Below are 20025 nucleotides of genomic sequence, written 5' to 3'. Positions count from 1 at the left end.
GCCAGGAACAGACTAACAAAGGAGATCAGAGTGGCTAAAAAAAACTCCTCAGAAAAGCTGAGAAAAGAGCTTTCAGCAAACGATCCAGCGTCAGTATGGACTGGTCTAAGGAACATCACCATGTACAAGACACCACCCCCACAGTTTGCGGAGAATCAACAACTGGCTGACGATCTGAATGTGTTTTACTGCAGATTTGAAAAAGATAGTCTACCGCCCCCCATCTGCTCTGATTTGCACTTCACACATTCACCTACCACCCCTGCAACCCCCCTCCTTCCCTCCCCCACCATTCAACCTGTGCTTAAGGTCTGTGTAGAGGATGTGAACCGGGTCTTCAGGAAGCAGAAATCTAGAAAAGCTTCAGGCCCGGATGGTGTTTCACCTGCCTGTTTAAAAGTCTGTGCTGACCAACTGGCCCCCATCTTCACACAGATCTTCAACAGATCATTGGAGCTGTGTTTAAAGCTTTTATATAATTATATTAGCTAAAAAAATCACCTTGGACCCCTCACACCCAGCCCACTCAATCTTCGAACTGTTGCCTTCTGGTCGGCGCTACAGAGCACTGACCACCAGAACAGCCAGGCACAAGAAGAGTTTTTTTTCCCACAGGCTATATTCAGCCTGAACAATTCATCTTTCATAATTATACATCGCCCATTTATATTAAACTGCACACTTTGTAAATAACATATCTGCACACTAATAAACATATTTTGTCTCTCATAGTTGAGGTATACCTATGATGAAAATTACAGGCCTCTCTCATCTTTTTAAGTGGGAGAACTTGCACAATTGGTGGCTGACTACTTTTTTTCCCCACTGTATATAGTACATTATTCAATTTTTACAAGAAATTTTACATTATTAAACAAGAAGAACGCCAATAAACTTCGGGTAATCAAAAAAAAAAAGATTTTATTTATTACATCAGATCGGATTTTTCTTCTTCAGGAAACAGGCAGACTAGAATAAATAGCAACACAGAAGCAAACAATAAACAGTAGAAATGGCAAAACAAAAATTAAATAATTAATCAAAATTATGAACAATTAATTATGAGTAACATTAGGATAAAACGTCTAAATATGATATATTAATCGCTGTCAGATGCTGAGCCGACAGGACACTTTACTTATCTCCCCACCATCAGACTTCAATTGCTCATGGCATTTAATGCTTCTTATACCTCTTCAGCATTCATAAATTGCCTTCCTTTACTCATTTTGTCTTTATTTATTAAACTGATAACCGCTAATTCAGTGAATGAAAGGCGTTGCCTAATGTACTATATTAAAACATAAGCGGCACGAAAATGACAGCGCGAACATACAGGCATTATATAGCGGGTAAATTTGACCCGTGCTGGCGCTTTTAGGTAAATGCCTCTTTTTTATCTGGTTTTATCTAAAAAGTTTTTGACAACAGGGGATAGTAAATCACACAATTTTAGTAAAAGTCAGTGACTGGGAGACTTGAATGCTTTATTACAAATCTTTTATGTACGTTTTAAAAACAGTAAATGGGTAAAATTTGCCCCATGGCGGTTCTAGTGTTAATTTACTGTAAAGAAAATGCACTGTACAATTTTTTATTAGATTTGATATAAAACAAATATTTTACATAACAGGTTTTATTCTAAAATTTCAAAAAAAAAGTAAAAAAAAAAAAGTAAAGCCTTATGTCTAAATAAGTTACGTTCCAAATTTGAAGTTGATATGAAAAACAACTGAGGTTTGCAGAGAACACACACCCATCACCATCGACAAGACACCTGTGGAGCAGGTAAACAGCTTTAAGCTCCTCGGCGTTCACATCAATGAGGATCTCACATGGTCCACACACACTTTTGCAGTGCTGAAGGCGGCACATCAACACCTCTTCTTCCTGAGACGGCTGAGGAAGTTGGGAATGAGCCCCAGCATCCTCAGAACATTCTACACCTGCACTGTGGAGAGCATCCAAATTGTAGACTTGCACCAGGCTGGGAAGACTGAATCTGCAATAGGTTAGCAGCTTGGTGTGAAGAAATCAACTGTGGGAGCACTTATTAGAAAATGGAAGACATACAAGACCACTGATAATCTCCCTTGATCTGGGGCTCCACGCAAGATCTCACCCTGTGGGGTCAAAATGATCACAAGAACTGTGAGCAAAAATCCCAGAACCACACGGGGGGGACCTAGTGAATGACCTGCAGAGAGCTGGGACCAAAGTAACAAAGGCTACCATCAGTAACACACTGCGCTGCCAGGGACTCAAATCCTGCAGTGCCAGACGTGTCCCCCTGCTTAAGCTAGTACATGTCCAGGCCCGTCTGAAGTTTGCTGGAGAGCATTTGGATGATCCAGAAGAGGATTGGGAGAATGTCATATGGTCAGATGAAACCAAAATATAACTTTTTGGTAAAAACTCAACTTGTCGTGTTTGGAGGAGAAAGAATGCTGAGTTGCATCCAAAGAACACCATACCTACTGTGAAGCATGGGGGTGGAAATATCATGCTTTGGGGCTGTTTTTCTGTAAAGGGACCAGGATGACTGATCCGTGTAAACGAAAGAATGAATGGGGCCATGTATCGTGAGATTTTGAGTGAAAACCTCCTTCCATCAGCAAGGGCATTGAAGATGAAACGTGGCTGGGTCTTTCAGCATGACAATGATCCCAAACACACCGCCCGGGCAACGAAGGAGTGGCTTCGTAAGAAGCATTTCAAGGTCCTGGAGTGGCCTAGCCCGTCTCCCGATCTCAACCCCATAGAAAATCTTTGGCGGGAGTTGAAAATCCGTGTTGCCCAGTGACAGCCCCAAAACATTACTGCTCTAGAGTAGATCTGCATGGAGGAATGGGCCAAAATACCAGCAACAGTGTGTGAAAACCTTGTGAAGACTTACAGAAGACGTTTGACCTCTGTCATTGCCAACAAAGGGTATATAACAAAGTATTGAGATGAAATTTTGTTATTGACCAAATACTTATTTTCCACCATAATTTGCAAATAAATTCTTTAAAAATCCTACAATGTGATTTTCTGGATTTTTTTTTCCTCATTTTGTCTCTCATAGTTGAGGTATACCTATGATGAAAATTACAGGCCTCTCTCATCTTTTTAAGTGGGAGAACTTGCACAATTGGTGGCTGACTACTTTTTTTCCCCACTGTATATAGTACATTATTCAATTTTTACAAGAAATTTTACATTATTAAACAAGAAGAACGCCAATAAACTTCGGGTAATCAAAAAAAAAAAGATTTTATTTATTACATCAGATCGGATTTTTCTTCTTCAGGAAACAGGCAGACTAGAATAAATAGCAACACAGAAGCAAACAATAAACAGTAGAAATGGCAAAACAAAAATTAAATAATTAATCAAAATTATGAACAATTAATTATGAGTAACATTAGGATAAAACGTCTAAATATGATATATTAATCGCTGTCAGATGCTGAGCCGACAGGACACTTTACTTATCTCCCCACCATCAGACTTCAATTGCTCATGGCATTTAATGCTTCTTATACCTCTTCAGCATTCATAAATTGCCTTCCTTTACTCATTTTGTCTTTATTTATTAAACTGATAACCGCTAATTCAGTGAATGAAAGGCGTTGCCTAATGTACTATATTAAAACATAAGCGGCACGAAAATGACAGCGCGAACATACAGGCATTATATAGCGGGTAAATTTGACCCGTGCTGGCGCTTTTAGGTAAATGCCTCTTTTTTATCTGGTTTTATCTAAAAAGTTTTTGACAACAGGGGATAGTAAATCACACAATTTTAGTAAAAGTCAGTGACTGGGAGACTTGAATGCTTTATTACAAATCTTTTATGTACGTTTTAAAAACAGTAAATGGGTAAAATTTGCCCCATGGCGGTTCTAGTGTTAATTTACTGTAAAGAAAATGCACTGTACAATTTTTTATTAGATTTGATATAAAACAAATATTTTACATAACAGGTTTTATTCTAAAATTTCAAAAAAAAAGTAAAAAAAAAAAAGTAAAGCCTTATGTCTAAATAAGTTACGTTCCAAATTTGAAGTTGATATGAAAAACAACTGAGGTTTGCAGAGAACACACACCCATCACCATCGACAAGACACCTGTGGAGCAGGTAAACAGCTTTAAGCTCCTCGGCGTTCACATCAATGAGGATCTCACATGGTCCACACACACTTTTGCAGTGCTGAAGGCGGCACATCAACACCTCTTCTTCCTGAGACGGCTGAGGAAGTTGGGAATGAGCCCCAGCATCCTCAGAACATTCTACACCTGCACTGTGGAGAGCATCCTGACTGGCTGCATCACTGCCTGGTTTGGAAATAGTACCGCTGGCAATCGCAAAGATCTGCAAAGAGTCGTGCGAACTGCCCGCCACATTGTTGGAGGTGAGCTTCCCTCCCTCCAGGACATCTACACCAGGCGGTGTATAAGGAAAGCCCGAAGCATCATCAATGACTCCAGCCACCCATCCCACAGACAGCTCTCTCTGCTGCCCTCAGGAAGACCTCTCCGCAGCATCCGATCCAACACAAGACGACTGAGGGATAGCTTTTCCCCCCAGGCTATCAGACTAATGAACAGTCAGAACTAATACACCCTATAGCATACTCCCACATACGGTATGCCACACACTGCACTTTAACTCCAACTCGGTTCAATACTGGACTATACATACACACTGCATTTAATACAGTAATCCATCTGCTATCACTGGATACCATCCAATGCACATCCATGACATTTTGGGTATCCAGTTCATGTATAATCTGTTGCACCTTTGCATATATTTCAGTTTTTATTTTTTAATAAATCTGCAAAAATGTCAACAATTCTGTGTTTTTCTGTCAATATGGGGTGCTGTGTGTACATTAATGAGGAAAAAAAATTAACAAATGATTTTAGCAAATGGCTGCAATATAACAGAGTGAAAAATTTAAAGGGGTCTGAATACTTTCTGTACCCACTGTATGTCTACATAATGTAGAATGTGTACATACTGTGTACAATGTGTATTGCTAACTAAGTATGTACATACTGTGTATAATGTGTAGTGCTAACTAAGTATATATAATAGTACACTGTGTGTACGGAGTATATGTATGTGTATATTGCACATTGTCATCTGTTGAAGTCTGTATGTTTATATGTAAATTGTTTCTGCACTGTCTGGAGCACACTCCCAATAATTTCACTCACTAAGGCACATGTGTTGTGGTGATTTGATTTGAGATTTTATTTAGGGCGTTATACCACATTTTTGATGCATTTTTCTGTCACAAATGTTTTGATTTATCTGTCAATATTACTTCTATCACAAAATAACCCCCAATATGGAATCTTGAGACTCAGACCTTTCTAATTATATGTTTTATGTCAAGATTATAATTGATTGTAAAAGACCGTTATGCATTTTGTAATATGACACTTGATACCACCCACTAAGGGCATCAAAGGATGAATCTTGGGCTTCTAAGCTTTCAAACGATATATAATTTATGATGTTTACGAAAATATTTGATAGAGAAAAAGGACAACAAAATAAAAGAGCGCAAAGCGTCCGCCAGGTGGGACGGTGACAGTTAAGGGGTTAAACCCATTTTTCTCAAAATTCCATTCCTGAAAATCATAGCTATCTGCCAAATTCAGATAGCCATAACTTTTGTTACGTTCAAGCTATGGACAAAATAAAATGGGTATGGGGAAAATTTCACCATGTGTTGTGTTTTCCTACTATTAATTAATTAATGATCATCCCTACATCAAATCACAAAATATAAAGGTGAAAAAAAATTGTACAGTTCAAATATAATGTGAAGTCGGACTCCTTATGAGATTTTGAGTATAAAATGTGCTGGTTTAAACCACTGAAGTGATTTTAAGCATTTTGATTCTTGTATGTAAATGTTACTGACCTCAATGTCTCCAGTTTACAGTGTGAATCTTTCAGTACGTCACATAAGTGATTCACTCCTGTGTTTTTTATTTTATTCTCACTGAGCTCCAGTTCTCTCAGGTGTGATGGGTTTGATTTCAGAGCTGAAGTCAGGATGAGACACTGTTTCTCTGTAATACTGCATCTACACAGACTGAAGACAGAAAGAGAAAAGACAATGACTCAGATCCCTGATACATCATGAGTAAATTCCATACAGTCACTAACACATAAACAAAATCATGGAAACTTATAACATATGAATGAACAAATTGAGAGGGTAGCATTTGAGGATACAAGGCTTGAACCGAGCTTTCATATGGTATCAAAATCTAAAAAAGGTAAAATTTCACCATGTGTTGGGTTTTCCTAGATCTCATCACATATAACTACTCCAAAAACGTATTGTCTAGACCTCCGCCGGGAAGGAAATATAGAGACTGGACCTCTTGGAACTTTAATTGAATACACCTGATCTATGTCTATACAGATTTCTAAATCCAAATACATACTATAATCCCTTTGTAGTTATTGTACTCAAAAACATTAATTGTGCAACTTACAAGTTTAACCTAAAATTGTCAACAACAAATACTTAATCAAAATAAACTATTTTAGTCAGAATTACAGAATTGCTCCCTCGAGTTTGCGCTCTTTCAGTGAAACCTGTGAAGTTTACCAGATGCTTGCTGTCAGTATGAGCCTTTATACAATATGGAAATAAATACACGTGACCTTTTACAAATAACAGATTTACATGAGATCACCATTAAATATAAGTTATTTCAGTTACTCCCCCTTAAACATAACCAAACACATTGTGTAAATGGTATAGCAGAACACATTAGTTTAGGACAAAGTCAATGACAGATCAAATCAGAAAAGAACACCATGGCATAAATCTAAGAGTATCTCTGTGCACAACATACAGTCTGTTCATTATCACAGTCTGCATTTCACCTAATATGTTTTTTAAGCTAATTTTTTCTCTATTCTCACATAAGTTTCTAAAATAATTAAAAATTTTATTTTTTAAATTACTTAATTGACTTTTTAAACCATTTAACTGATATTACTAATTGGTAAAAACTTTTGCTGTTGGTTAACGGTTAATCAGTTCATTATTGATCAACTCTACACCAAATCACAAAATATAAAGGTGAAAAAAATTTGTACAGTTCAAATATAATGTGAAGTCGGACTCATTATGAGATTTTGAGTATAAAGTGTGCTGGTTTAAACCGCTGAAGTGATTTTAAGTATTTTGATTCTTGTATTTGAATGTTCCTCACCTCAGTCTCTCCAGTATACAGTGTGAATCTTTCAGTACGTCACATAAGTGATTCACTCCTGTGTTTTGTATTTTATTCTCACTGAGCTCCAGTTCTCTCAGGTGTGATGGGTTTGATTTCAGAGCTGAAGTCAGGATGAGACACTGTTTCTCTGTAATACTGCATCCACCCAGACTGAAGACAGAAAGAGAAAAGACAATGAATCAGATCCCTGATACATCACGAGTAAATGCCATACAGTCATTAACACAAGCAAAATCATGGAAACTTATAACATATGAATGAACAAACCGAGAGGGTAGCATTTGAGGATACAAGTTACAATTCCAAGTCTGGACCCACCCTCAGTCAACAAATAAGTGAATTTTACCAATGTAAATTAATATATAGAATCAATATAGTAACAATAGAAAAATTTACTAAATTCAATGGTCTATTTTCACATTTCTAATGCAAGAAAATCATCAAATCAATCAAATCAAATATTTTTTAAGCCATTTTAAAGTAGTTTACAATCGCTAAATATACAAATATACTAAATACACATTTCCCTTAATAAAAGTTTAGTGAAAAGTACCATTAGTCCAGTATAAATCTAACTGTTAGAATAATCTACTGTCATTTGTTAGACTGATTTTAGTCTGTTGTCACTTCTGCTTTGTTTCACAGCAAATATGTCAGATGTCAGCAAGTTTCAGCTGTTTCTACAGATACACATACAAACATAGTATTTCTGAATCTTTCTTCAGATGGAGAAATGCCAGAAAGTGCAGCGCTAGAAATGATGTGACATGAACCCAGCGGTCTTAAACTAAACAGTAAACAGCTGTACAGTATAATGATACTTACTTTAGTTTTTCCAGCTTGCATTGTGTGTTCATCAGTAGATCACTGAGGTTTTTCACTCCAGAGTCTCCCAGTTTATTCTGGCTCAGGTTCAGTTCTCTCAGGTGTGATGGGTTTGATTTCAAAGCTGGAGTCAGGATGAGACACTGTTTCTTTGTAATACTACATAAACACAGACTGAAGACAGAAAGAGAAAGAACAATTAATCTATAGACCAATTTGGAGTAGACGTCACAGTTACCATCACTTTAAGCTGCGCGCGCAGTGTGGTGGCAGAAAAACACTTGTAACAAGTTGAGGTAAACGGGTAAAATCGATGCAATAAGAGAAAAAATGGATTGTTGTGCCTTTGGATGTCAGAATCGGAATGCAAATAATTTTTATATAATACTGTCATCAAAGATGCCATTTAAAGCAAAACACAGATGTTTAAACGGACAAACTATTGATGAAACCTGCTATGATTACCATACTTTTAAAGCATACATTTGATTGAAACGATATATCTACATAATATTCACACAGGGAACATATTGTATTAGCCCTACAGTTAAAGCATGAAATACTATTTAAACCTATAATATTTTACATAACATTTACCTATTTTATCTTCCAATTCTGACTTTTTTTTCCTTGCAAATGCAAGTTTATATCTCTTAGTTGGAACTTTATAACTTGATTCAACTCAACAATTGTGAGTTTGTCAATTCTGAGAAAAAAAAAAAACACCCGGAAGTATAGGTTTATAAACTCATGATTCTGAGCCGAGGGGGAAAGAAAATAGAATGACGAGTTGATTTTTCTTACCAAAATTGTGAGATTTAATCTGGGAATTGCAAGAAAAAAAGTCAGATTTTTGACATATAAACTCAAAATTACCTTTTTTATTCTTTTATTCCATGGCTTGCATAGACTGCTACACTAAACCTGGCATTTTCTGCCACCAGATAGGCCCCGCCCACAAAAAAATGTCATTGTTTGCAAACACTGAAATTGGTCTATAGTGATCATCTTATTGAGAACTACAGCATTTAGTTTCCAATAGCCTGTTTTGAGTCATATTAGTTCAGTATGTTTAAAGGTACTCTTTCTCTCTTTTTTCTTTCTTTCTTTTTAACTATATATGTAATGACTCCACTGATAAAAGTCTGATATGTGCATATACACAATCAGTGCATTGTATCAAATGCTGGAAATTAAACAATTAATTGCAAGATAAAAAAAAAACAGTGCACACCTGTGCACTGCTATAAACAATATAACTTAAGACCTGTTCTCTTCAAATAAATAAACTTTAATTGTACTTTAGTTTTTCCAGCTTGCATTGTGGGTTCATCAGTAGATCACTGAGGTTTTTCACTCCAGAGTCTCCTAGTTTATTCCTGCTCAGGTTCAGCTCTCTCAGGTGTGATGGGTTTGATTTCAGAGCTGAAGTCAGGATGAGACACTCTTCCTCTGTAATACTGCAGTTACACAGACTGAAGATAGAACGAGAACAGAATGAATCAGATCCCTGATACATCACGAGTAAATGCCATACAGTCATTAACACAAGCAAAATCATGGAAACTTATAACATATGAATGAACAAACCGAGAGGGTAGCATTTGAGGATACAAGTTACAATTCCAAGTCTGGACCCACCCTCAGTCAACAAATAAGTGAATTTTACCAATGTAAATTAATATATAGAATCAATATAGTAACAACAGAAAAATTAACAAAATTCAATGGTCTATTTTCACATTTTTAATGCAAGAAAATCATCAAATCAATCAAATCAAATATTTTTTAAGCCATTTTAAAGTAGTTTACAATCGCTAAATATACAAATATACTAAATACACATTTCCCTTAATAAAAGTTTAGTGAAAAGTACCATTAGTCCAGTGAAATTCTAACTGTCAGAATAATCTACTGTCATTTGTTAGACTGATTTTAGTCTGTTGTCACTTCTGCTTTGTTTCACAGCAAATATGTCAGATGTCAGCAAGTTTCAGCTGTTTCTACAGATACACATACAAACATAGTATTTCTGAATCTTTCTTCAGATGGAGAAATGCCAGAAAGTGCAGCGCTAGAAATGATGTGACATGAACCCAGCGGTCTTAAACTAAACAGTAAACAGCTGTACAGTATAATGATACTTACTTTAGTTTTTCCAGCTTGCATTGTGTGTTCATCAGTAGATCACTGAGGTTTTTCACTCCAGAGTCTCCTAGTTTATTCTGGCTCAGGTTCAGTTCTCTCAGGTGTGATGGGTTTGATTTCAAAGCTGGAGTCAGGATGAGACACTGTTTCTTTGTAATACTACATAAACACAGACTGAAGACAGAAAGAGAAAGAACAATTAATCTATAGACCAATTTGGAGTAGACGTCACAGTTACCATCACTTTAACCACAGTGTGGTGGCAGAAAAACACTTGTAACAAGTTGAGGTAAACGGGTAAAATCGATGCAATAAAAGAAAAAATTGATTGTTGTGCCTTTGGATGTCAGAATCGGAATGCAAATAATTTTTATATAATACTGTCATCAAAGATGCCATTTAAAGCAAAACACAGATGTTTAAACGGACAAACTATTGATGAAACCTGCTATGATTACCATACTTTTAAAGCATACATTTGATTGAAACGATATATCTACATAATATTCACACAGGGAACATATTGTATTAGCCCTACAGTTAAAGCATGAAATACTATTTAAACCTATAATATTTTACATAACATTGACCTATTTTATCTTACAATTCTGACTTTTTTTTTCTTGCAAATGCAAGTTTATATCTCTTAGTTGGAACTTTATAACTTGATTCAACTCAACAATTGCGAGTTTGTCAATTCTGAGGGAAAAAAAAACACCCGGAAGTATAGGTTTATAAACTCATGATTCTGAGCCGAGGGGAAAAAAAAATAGAATGACGAGTTGATTTTTCTTACCGAAATTGTGAGATATAATCTGGGAATTGCAAGAAAAAAAGTCAGATTTTTGACATATAAACTCAAAATTACCTTTTTTATTCTTTTATTCCATGGCTTGCATAGACTGCTACACTAAACCTGGCATTTTCTGCCACCAGATAGGCCCCGCCCACAAAAAAATGTCATTGTTTGCAAACACTGAAATTGGTCTATAGTGATCATCTTATTGAGAACTACAGCATTTAGTTTCCAATAGCCTGTTTTGAGTCATATTAGTTCAGTATGTTTAAAGGTACTCTTTCTCTCTTTTTTTCTTTCTTTCTTTCTTTTTAACTATATATGTAATGACTCCACTGATAAAAGTCTGATATGTGCATATACACAATCAGTGCATTGTATCAAATGCTGGAAATTAAACAATTAATTGCAAGATAAAAAAAAAACAGTGCACACCTGTGCACTGCTATAAACAATATAACTTAAGACCTGTTCTCTTCAAATAAATAAACTTTAATTGTACTTTAGTTTTTCCAGCTTGCATTGTGGGTTCATCAGTAGATCACTGAGGTTTTTCACTCCAGAGTCTCCTAGTTTATTCCTGCTCAGGTTCAGCTCTCTCAGGTGTGATGGGTTTGATTTCAGAGCTGAAGTCAGGATGAGACACTCTTCCTCTGTAATACTGCAGTTACACAGACTGAAGATAGAACGAGAACAGAATGAATCAGATCCCTGATACATCACAAGTAAACGCCATACAGTCACTAACACATAAGCAAAATCATGGAAACTTATAACATATGAACGAACAAATCGAGAGGGTAGCATTTGAGGATACAAGTTACAATTCCAAGTCTGGACCCACCCTCAGTCAACAAATAAGTGAATTTTACCAATGTAAATTAATATATAGAATCAATATAGTAACAATAGAAAAATTAACTAAATTCAATGGTCTATTTTCACATTTTTAATGCAAGAAAATCATCAAATATGTTTAAGCCATTTTAGAGTGGTTTACAATCGCTAAATATAAAAATATACTAAATACACATTTCCCTTAATAAAAGTTTAGTGAAAATCTAACTGTTAGAATAATCTACTGTCATTTGTTAGACTGATTTTAGTCTGTTGTCACTTCTGCTTTGTTTCACAGCAAATATGTCAGATGTCAGCAAGTTTCAGCTGTTTCTACAGATACACATACAAACATAGTATTTCTGAATCTTTCTTCAGATGGAGAAATGCCAGAAAGTGCAGCGCTAGAAATGATGTGACATGAACCCAGCGGTCTTAAACTAAACAATAAATTTTAATCTCACTGTAACTGCTGTACAGTATAATGATACTAACTGTAGTTTTTCCAGCTTGCATTGTGTGTTCATCAGTAGATCACTGAGGCTTTTCACTCCAGAGTCTCCTAGTTTATTCTTGCTCAGGTTCAGTTCTCTCAAGTGTGATGGGTTTGATTTCAGAGCTGAAGTCAGGATGAGACACTGTTTCTCTGTAATACTGCAATCACACAGACTGAAGACAGAAGAAAAAAAACAATGATTCAGATCTATGATGATCAACTAATGTGTTTTGTGTCATCCAGACTTTTTGCAGACTTTTGCTGACAAATAAACAGCGATACCTGGACGCAGGTAACATGGAGAAAGACATTAAAAAAACATTATTTAGTGGGGATCAAATAAAAGTGTAGCACTAAATCTGTTAAAATGTTACAAATTGATATTTGTATTGTTATAAAAATCAATTTATGAAAAACTATTTAAATATAAATATATACTACAAAATTAAAAGACTTAAAAAAATTTTTTTTTAAAAAAGACCAGCAAAGAATGACAGTATCGGACCCGATAACCGATATGAGTGTAGATATGAGCTAAGAAAAAAAACTGCTGACTAACAAATGAGGAAATATTATCAAGAACAGTAATATTATTAAAAGTAAAGTTACATTTTAAATACACTAACAATACTCACATTAGTGCGTTTAGTTTACAGTGTTTATCCTGCAGTAGAGCAGCAATCTGATTCACTCGTGTGTCTCCTAGCTTCTGTTCACTCAGATTCAGCTCTCTCAGGAGTAACGGGTTTTTACCCACAATTCCAGTCACATACTGACAGGCATCATCTGCAGCAGGACTCAAAAACCTGCAGACGAGAAGATGAAGCAGGATTCAATTCAGTTCGGAACTAATGGCCGATTGGATTACAACTGCTAAGATTAAAAAAAAAAAAAAAAAATTGTATTCTTCTTAAAATCAGTTGTAGTTATTGTAAAACTTTTATTTGAACATTTAAATACACAAATACATAAATACTTGAAAACAAAGTCTAACAGTCACATTTATTTATTATTAAGGAAGTGGAGCCGATGTTGTGCCTTCTTGGAAAGTGATGTAGTGTTGGTGGTCCAGGTGAAGTTTTCTGTTATGTGCACCCGCAGGAATTTAGTGCTGCTGACCCTCCACAGTCGAGCTGTCGATGGTCAATTGGGGGTCGTCAACAGAGCGTCTCCTGAAGTCCATCACAACCTCTTTTGTCTTATTCACATTGAGGGACAGGTTGTTTGCACCACACCATTCAACCATTTGCGTCACTTCCTTCCTGTAGGGTGTTTCATCATTGTTGCTGATGAGACCAACCACAGTTGTGTCATCTGCAAACTTGAAGATGTGGGAAGAGCTGAACTTGGCAGTGCAGTAGTAAGTCAGCAGCGTGAAGAGCAGCGGGCTGAGCACACAGCCCTGTAGGGCACCTGTGCTCAGTGTGGTTGTGCTGGAGGTGTTGCAGCTGACACGGACTGACTGAGGTCTTCCAGTTAAAAAGTCCAGGATCCAATTACAGATGGAGGTATTAAGGCTCAGCAGATTTAATTTGTTGATGAGCTGTTGTGGGATTATTGTGTTGATGCAAACGTGGCAAGCATGGAGGCATACGAGCTAGGCTAAAGGCTAACGTCTCGGGTTACTCGTGTAACCATGGTTCCCCGAGAAGGAACGAGATGCTGCGTCCCCTCGCCATGTCTTCAGACTGCCTGTTTATGTCTCCTCAGACAACTGAGTTGGTAACATATTCAGCAGGTGCCCTTTTATACTTACGGGTACCCGCCTATGAAATCACGGGCTACATGGACCAATAGGATTGGAGTTGTTTTACACATGCTTCAGACACCGGCCCTGCTGGCAGCATTCCCCAGAGTGTCCTCAAGAGGGGGACGCAGCATCTCGCTCCCTAATGGGAAACCATGGTTACATGAGTAACCCGAGACGTTAGCCTTTAGCCTAGCTCGTATGCCTCCATGCTTGCCACATTTGCATCCTCTCTCACACAGCTTCCGGCGCTTCCTTGTGCGGGTAGCAGCAGTAGGCGAGGCTGCGGTTTCACGGTCTGGCTTCCGCAGTAAACAAAGGCCTCTTAGCTTCTCAGTAGTCACTGGTAATGGATGATATTTACATGCAACACTGATTTCCATAAGACGCTGGCGATCATGAACATGCTGCAGTGTAGTTTTCTGGTTTTGAAGACTAAGACTACAAGACTAACTGACATAAAAACATTTCTTCAGTACAACAGAACATGCAGCATCTGATCTGATCATTTTGATGCAATAAATGTTCTAGTTTATTGTATAGTTAAAATAAACTAAGCCTGCACATCATATATTTGTTGTATTATTTCATCAAGTTTCACCTCAGTGTCTTCAGTTGACAGTTTGGATCCAGTAGTAAATCATTGAGCTGCTTCACTCCTGATGGTCCAGGATCATTTCCTGTGAGATCCAGCTCTATCAGGTGTGAAGGGTTTGATCTCAGAGCTGAAGCCAGAGCTGTATAACCTTCTTCAGTGATACTGCAGTTTGAGAGTCTAGAACAGGATTGAAAATGTAACATTCAACTAATTAATCAGTTATTATAGAAATTACCTAAACAATATACATTTCTAAAGTAAATTATATTTTGTTCCTTTTACAAGTGAGCTCAAACTTAGTTGCAAAACAAACCTGACAACTGAAAAAAAGAGAACTTTGAACTGTTACATATCAATTCACTTTAGTATCTCTAGCTTACAATCACTTTCAAGGTTTAAATGATCTAATCAGAATGATCAGCAACATATAAGCAAAAATAGTTTTGGAATGGTCTAATTAAAGTCTAGGCTTACACCCCATTGCTGTTGGCAGGACATGAAACGTACAGTTTATTTTTGGAAAGCTGAGAAATGTTAAACTGGTTTTGTAAGGAGAGAGTCCAAACTGGCCAAAATTCCCTCACGGGTGTAAAACACTTATAAACACCTACAGGAAGTGTTTTGTTGGGACTAAGTTGAAAGCTAAATCAAAGCAATCCAACCACTTAAAAAACACTACAATATATTAATCTTGTCGCATATTATCTTAAAGGGATAGTTCACCCAAAAATGAAAATTCTGTCTTTAATTACTCACCCTCATGTCGTTCCAAACCCCTAAGACCTTTGTTAATCTTTTGTTCAACAACTCTTTTCCTCCTCTTTTCCCTTTTAAATATATTATTTCTACCAGATCTCACCCTCCTTTCTGTGGCATAATAAGCAGCTATAACAGACTGATCAGAATTCTGACTCAACAGTAGTAGATATTTTAGTATATATTTGAAGCAAATATATAACAATCCTTTATCCTTATCCTTTTTTTGATAAGAAGTGTGCGCTGCAAACGCGAGCATTTTTGACGTTCGTTTCTGTCCAGTCCGCTCGCGTTTAACCACAGCTGTCATCTTTTTTTTTTGTCTGGCAGTGGCAGCGGATATGCGTCGATGCGCTGTATTACGTCGATTCTGGCCAAACATCACAATAAGATGATATTTTAAGCTCCTTGTGTAGCCGAATCTGCGCTGGTTTGAATGGGCCGCCTCCAGTTTCCCCTTTGTTTGAGTCTGTCCTCGCTGCAGCCTGCAGCATGATGACGTAGCTGGATCAGATCCAATACGTATTGGATGTTTGACGAAGATGCGCAGTATTGGATTTTAATGCGCATGCGCCAAGTGGGGCTGTCATTGAAGCTAGTATTTAATGTAAATTAAACTGTAATTACGAGATATATAGGTGTGTTTCATAGGCTTACACAAATTAAGTTATACTGTGATTTTAAACTAGTAGTGTATTGAAACTTTATTTAAGCAATGATGGTGTAGTTTTGAATGAAAGAGTTTGGTATGTAAGCTGTTTATTTTTTATTAGTTTGATTTGTTTCAGAAATAAAACTCTACTAATTACAATTTTGTTTGTTCTTTATGAAAAAATGGGGTGTAACTATTGTCTTTATTTTTTCCTCTGATAGTCTTATAGTTCTGTCAATAATTTGTTCATAAATATTGTTTTTCTCCATTGAACACTTTCTTCATTTTTGACCAAGAAAGCTAAGATCAATAAGGCCTACAATCAGTCAATATCAAAATTACATACAAAACCAGTCCTAATTGAAAAAAAAACTAGTTGACAAAAAGATTGAATCCCATTTTTGGTGAAAATATAGCACAACAATAGCTTTATAAGCTATTTTTTTGTGGGCCGGTAATTTTTTGACCAGGAACACTACAAGTGTTTTTTTGTGCTATTGTTTTTTACAAGATACAAGCATTTCAAACCAAATTTCTTGGTTAAACATTAGAGCATGCTAGTGTGAAAAACAGTGCATTTTTTAAATATATATATATTGACAAAATTATCCACAAATAATGCTTTTATCACTCAAAAGTACGTAAACTCAGATTAATGAGGCCTTCAAAAAATCAGTTCCAAAAATAAATACAAAACCAGTCCTACTTTTTTTTTTAAAGAAAACAATCTGACAAAAAGATGTATACCAATATTTGGAGATAATATTTCATAACAATAGATTTATAAGCTATTTTTGTAGACCGGACATTTTTTAACGGGAACACCACAAGAGTAACAAGGTTGAATAACATAAAAAAATGTTTAACGAAAATTAAAAAATTTTGCGGTGGAAGTAGTTATGCCCTGTGTGAAGAACAAAGTCAGTAAATCTTAGTCCAATGCAATAACATTAAGTAGCATTTTCGAGAGAAAGAAAATTCTCTCCAGGTCAAAATGACCCAAACACAACTTGAGGGCTTTTTAAAAAAAATGTATAAAATAAATCTTGCTTGTTTGTAGGTGACCAAATACTTATTTTACCGAGGAATTTACCAATTAATTCTTTAAAAATCCTACAATGTGATTTTCTGGATTTTTTTTTTCTCATTTTGTCTCTCATAGTTGAGGTATACCTATGATGAAAATTACAGGCCTCTCTCATTTTTTTAAGTGTGAGAACTTGCACAATTGGTGGCTGACTAAATACTTTTTTGCCCCACTGTATATATATTTTTCATTCTCAGAAACCACAGCTTTGGGTCTCATGACCCAATATCCTCATCTGTGATGACTATTTTGAATGTGTAGGTTATTTTTTTCCTTTTACAAAGTAAACTGTTTTCAACTGTTTTCCAGATGAAAATGTATATAACTACTCCAAAAACGTATTGTCTAGACCTCCGCCGGGAAGGAAATATAGAGACTGGACCTCTTGGAACTTTAATTGAATACACCTGATCTATGTCTATACAGATTTCTAAATCCAAATACATACTATAGTCCCTTTGTAGTTATTGTACTCAAAAACATTAATTGTGCAACATGTACAATTTTAACCTAAAATTGTCAACAACAAATACTTAATCAAAATAAACTATTTTAGTCAGAATTACTGTGCTCCCTCGAGTTTGCGCTCTTTCAGTGAAACCTGTGAAGTTTACCAGATGCTTGCTGTCAGTATGAGCCTTTATACAATATGGAAATAAATACACGTGACCTTTTACAAATAACAGATTTACATGAGATCACCATCAAATATAAGTTATTTCAGTTACTCCCCCTTAAACATAACCAAACACATTGTGTAAATGGTATAGCAGAACACATTAGTTTAGGACAAAGTCAATGACAGATCAAATCAGAAAAGAACACCATGGCATAAATCTAAGAGTATCTCTGTGCACAACATACAGTCTGTTCATTATCAAAGTCTGCATTTCACCTTGCATATATATATTTTTTTCTCTCTATTCAGACAACTTACCTCAGTATCTCTAATTTACACCTTATATTTTCCAGACCAGTGCAGATAAGCTTCACTCCTGAATCCTGCAGATTATTATTGTTCATGTTCAGCTCTTTCAGATTGGTATCTGATCCAAGAACTGTAGTCAGAGCTGAACAGCTTCTGTCTGTTAAGCCACAATCATTTAGCCTGCAAGGGAAATAAATAAGATTACAACGTACATACACTTGCTAAACACAAATATTAAATATATTTTTTCACCTATAGCTTTAATGACAATTAATTATATATATGAAAGTGCTAGCTCCATAGTATTGAGAAAAAACATGGTCATTGCGTTCACATGCTCAACAGTGGCTACAATGCAATTTTTGACATGCAAAGGAGCCAGTACTTTGTACTACTGATACTCCAGAAAGTCTGGAATATTAGGGCTGTCAGTTTAACGCGTAAACTTAATTAAATTGCTATGAAAGAAATAACACAATTAAAATATTTTAACACAGTTAACACACTGGCCCCGCCCCCAGACCTGTACATCATCTTACAGTCCATACAGTTGACTGATGACAAATATGATGCAGGGCAACAACTCCACAAATGCAGGTATGCCCTAAAATTCAAGATATTGGGCCAAAAATGCCCCTGTATGAGTCTCATATTTATATCATATGATAAGTGATCACAGCAGCAAAACACAAACAGTTCATTAAAATACGAAGTTAATATTGTGTTATATTTTAAACACAATATTGTGTGTTTTTGCTCAGTTTTGCCAACGAAAATATTACCTATAAGACCACGACAAAACTGTTGTGCATCTGTGAGCAATAGCAGTGCTTAGTTTCTGAAATGAATCCTCTTTTTGAACGAATCGTGTGAACCAATGATTCAATGGCCCATTCATAGAGAGAGCCGTTTACTTCATTCATGAATGAATCAGCCGTTTGAACGAATCAAATTAAGACATTTACTGCCACCACCTGCTGGCAGTTTTAGTTTCTTCTTTAGAGTATCATTTCATTTAGGCTACAAAAAAATACATAAATAACATTAAAGTGATAGTTCACCATTTTATTTTTAAATCTATCATCATTTCCTCACCCTCATGTTGTTTCAAACCTGAACGACTTACTTTTTTGCGCAACATAAAAGGTGGTATTTTGAAGACTGTTGGTAACAAAACTGTTTTGGTTACCAATGACTTTCATTGCTGAGATTCTTCTCAAATGATCTTCTTTTATGTTCCATAGTTTACGTTAGGCCGTTGTAGCCTAAACATTTATGTGTAATACATTTTATGCTAAATCAAATAGAATATTTATTTCTAAAGCTACTATTTGTAACGTCTACTTGCTACTTTTTCATTTAACACAATAATAGCTTTAGATAATCTTTTGTGGGTATTTTCACAGCCAAATTTAGTTTGCGAATAATTAGATTAATTAATCGCCGCACCATGTAGTTAATTCGATTAAAAGTTTTAATCGACTGACAGCCCTGATATATATACATACGTATCGTATATAGGGAGTACACTCCTCACTTTTCAGCAACCATTTTAGTATATCTTCTCAAGGGACAATACTATAGAAATGAAACTTGGATATATTTTAGAGTAGTCAATGTGCAGCTTGTATAGCAGTACAGATTTACTGTCCTCTGAAAATAACTCAACATACAGCCATTATTGTCAAAATAGCTGGCAACAAAAGTGAGTACACCCTAAGTGATAACAGCTGTATGTCATTTAACCATGCAAAGCCACATGTCCTATTCATCATGTTCATGTTTTTGTCTGCTTGACAGGACCATGCAAATTTGTGTATCTTGTGTTAGAGCAGTTAAAATTTGGTGCTTTGAGTACAATTCTCTCATACTGACCACTGGATGTTCAACATGGC

At 35.9% G+C, this 20025-nt stretch overlaps 1 protein-coding gene across 1 annotated transcript in view; it reads right to left on the bottom strand.

Moving 5' to 3' along the window:
* LOC107563972 (NACHT, LRR and PYD domains-containing protein 3-like) overlaps positions 1 to 20025 on the bottom strand; it is a 77442-nt gene that overhangs the window by 47062 nt on the left and 10355 nt on the right. The window contains exons 5-9 of the mRNA XM_016248937.1: positions 18140 to 18310; positions 14711 to 14884; positions 11532 to 11705; positions 9387 to 9560; positions 8086 to 8259 (exon numbers count right to left, since the gene is read on the bottom strand). Coding sequence (XP_016104423.1) covers positions 8086 to 8259; positions 9387 to 9560; positions 11532 to 11705; positions 14711 to 14884; positions 18140 to 18310 — 867 coding nt within the window. The remainder of the gene's footprint in view (positions 1 to 8085; positions 8260 to 9386; positions 9561 to 11531; positions 11706 to 14710; positions 14885 to 18139; positions 18311 to 20025) is intronic.

Source organism: Sinocyclocheilus grahami, unplaced genomic scaffold (genome assembly GCF_001515645.1).
Source record: "Sinocyclocheilus grahami isolate Dianchi unplaced genomic scaffold, SAMN03320097.WGS_v1.1 scaffold900.1, whole genome shotgun sequence".
In the NCBI taxonomy this organism is placed as follows: Eukaryota; Metazoa; Chordata; class Actinopteri; order Cypriniformes; family Cyprinidae; genus Sinocyclocheilus; species Sinocyclocheilus grahami.
Note: the sequence above shows the minus strand (reverse complement) of the source record. Positions and strands in the feature narration are given on the sequence as shown.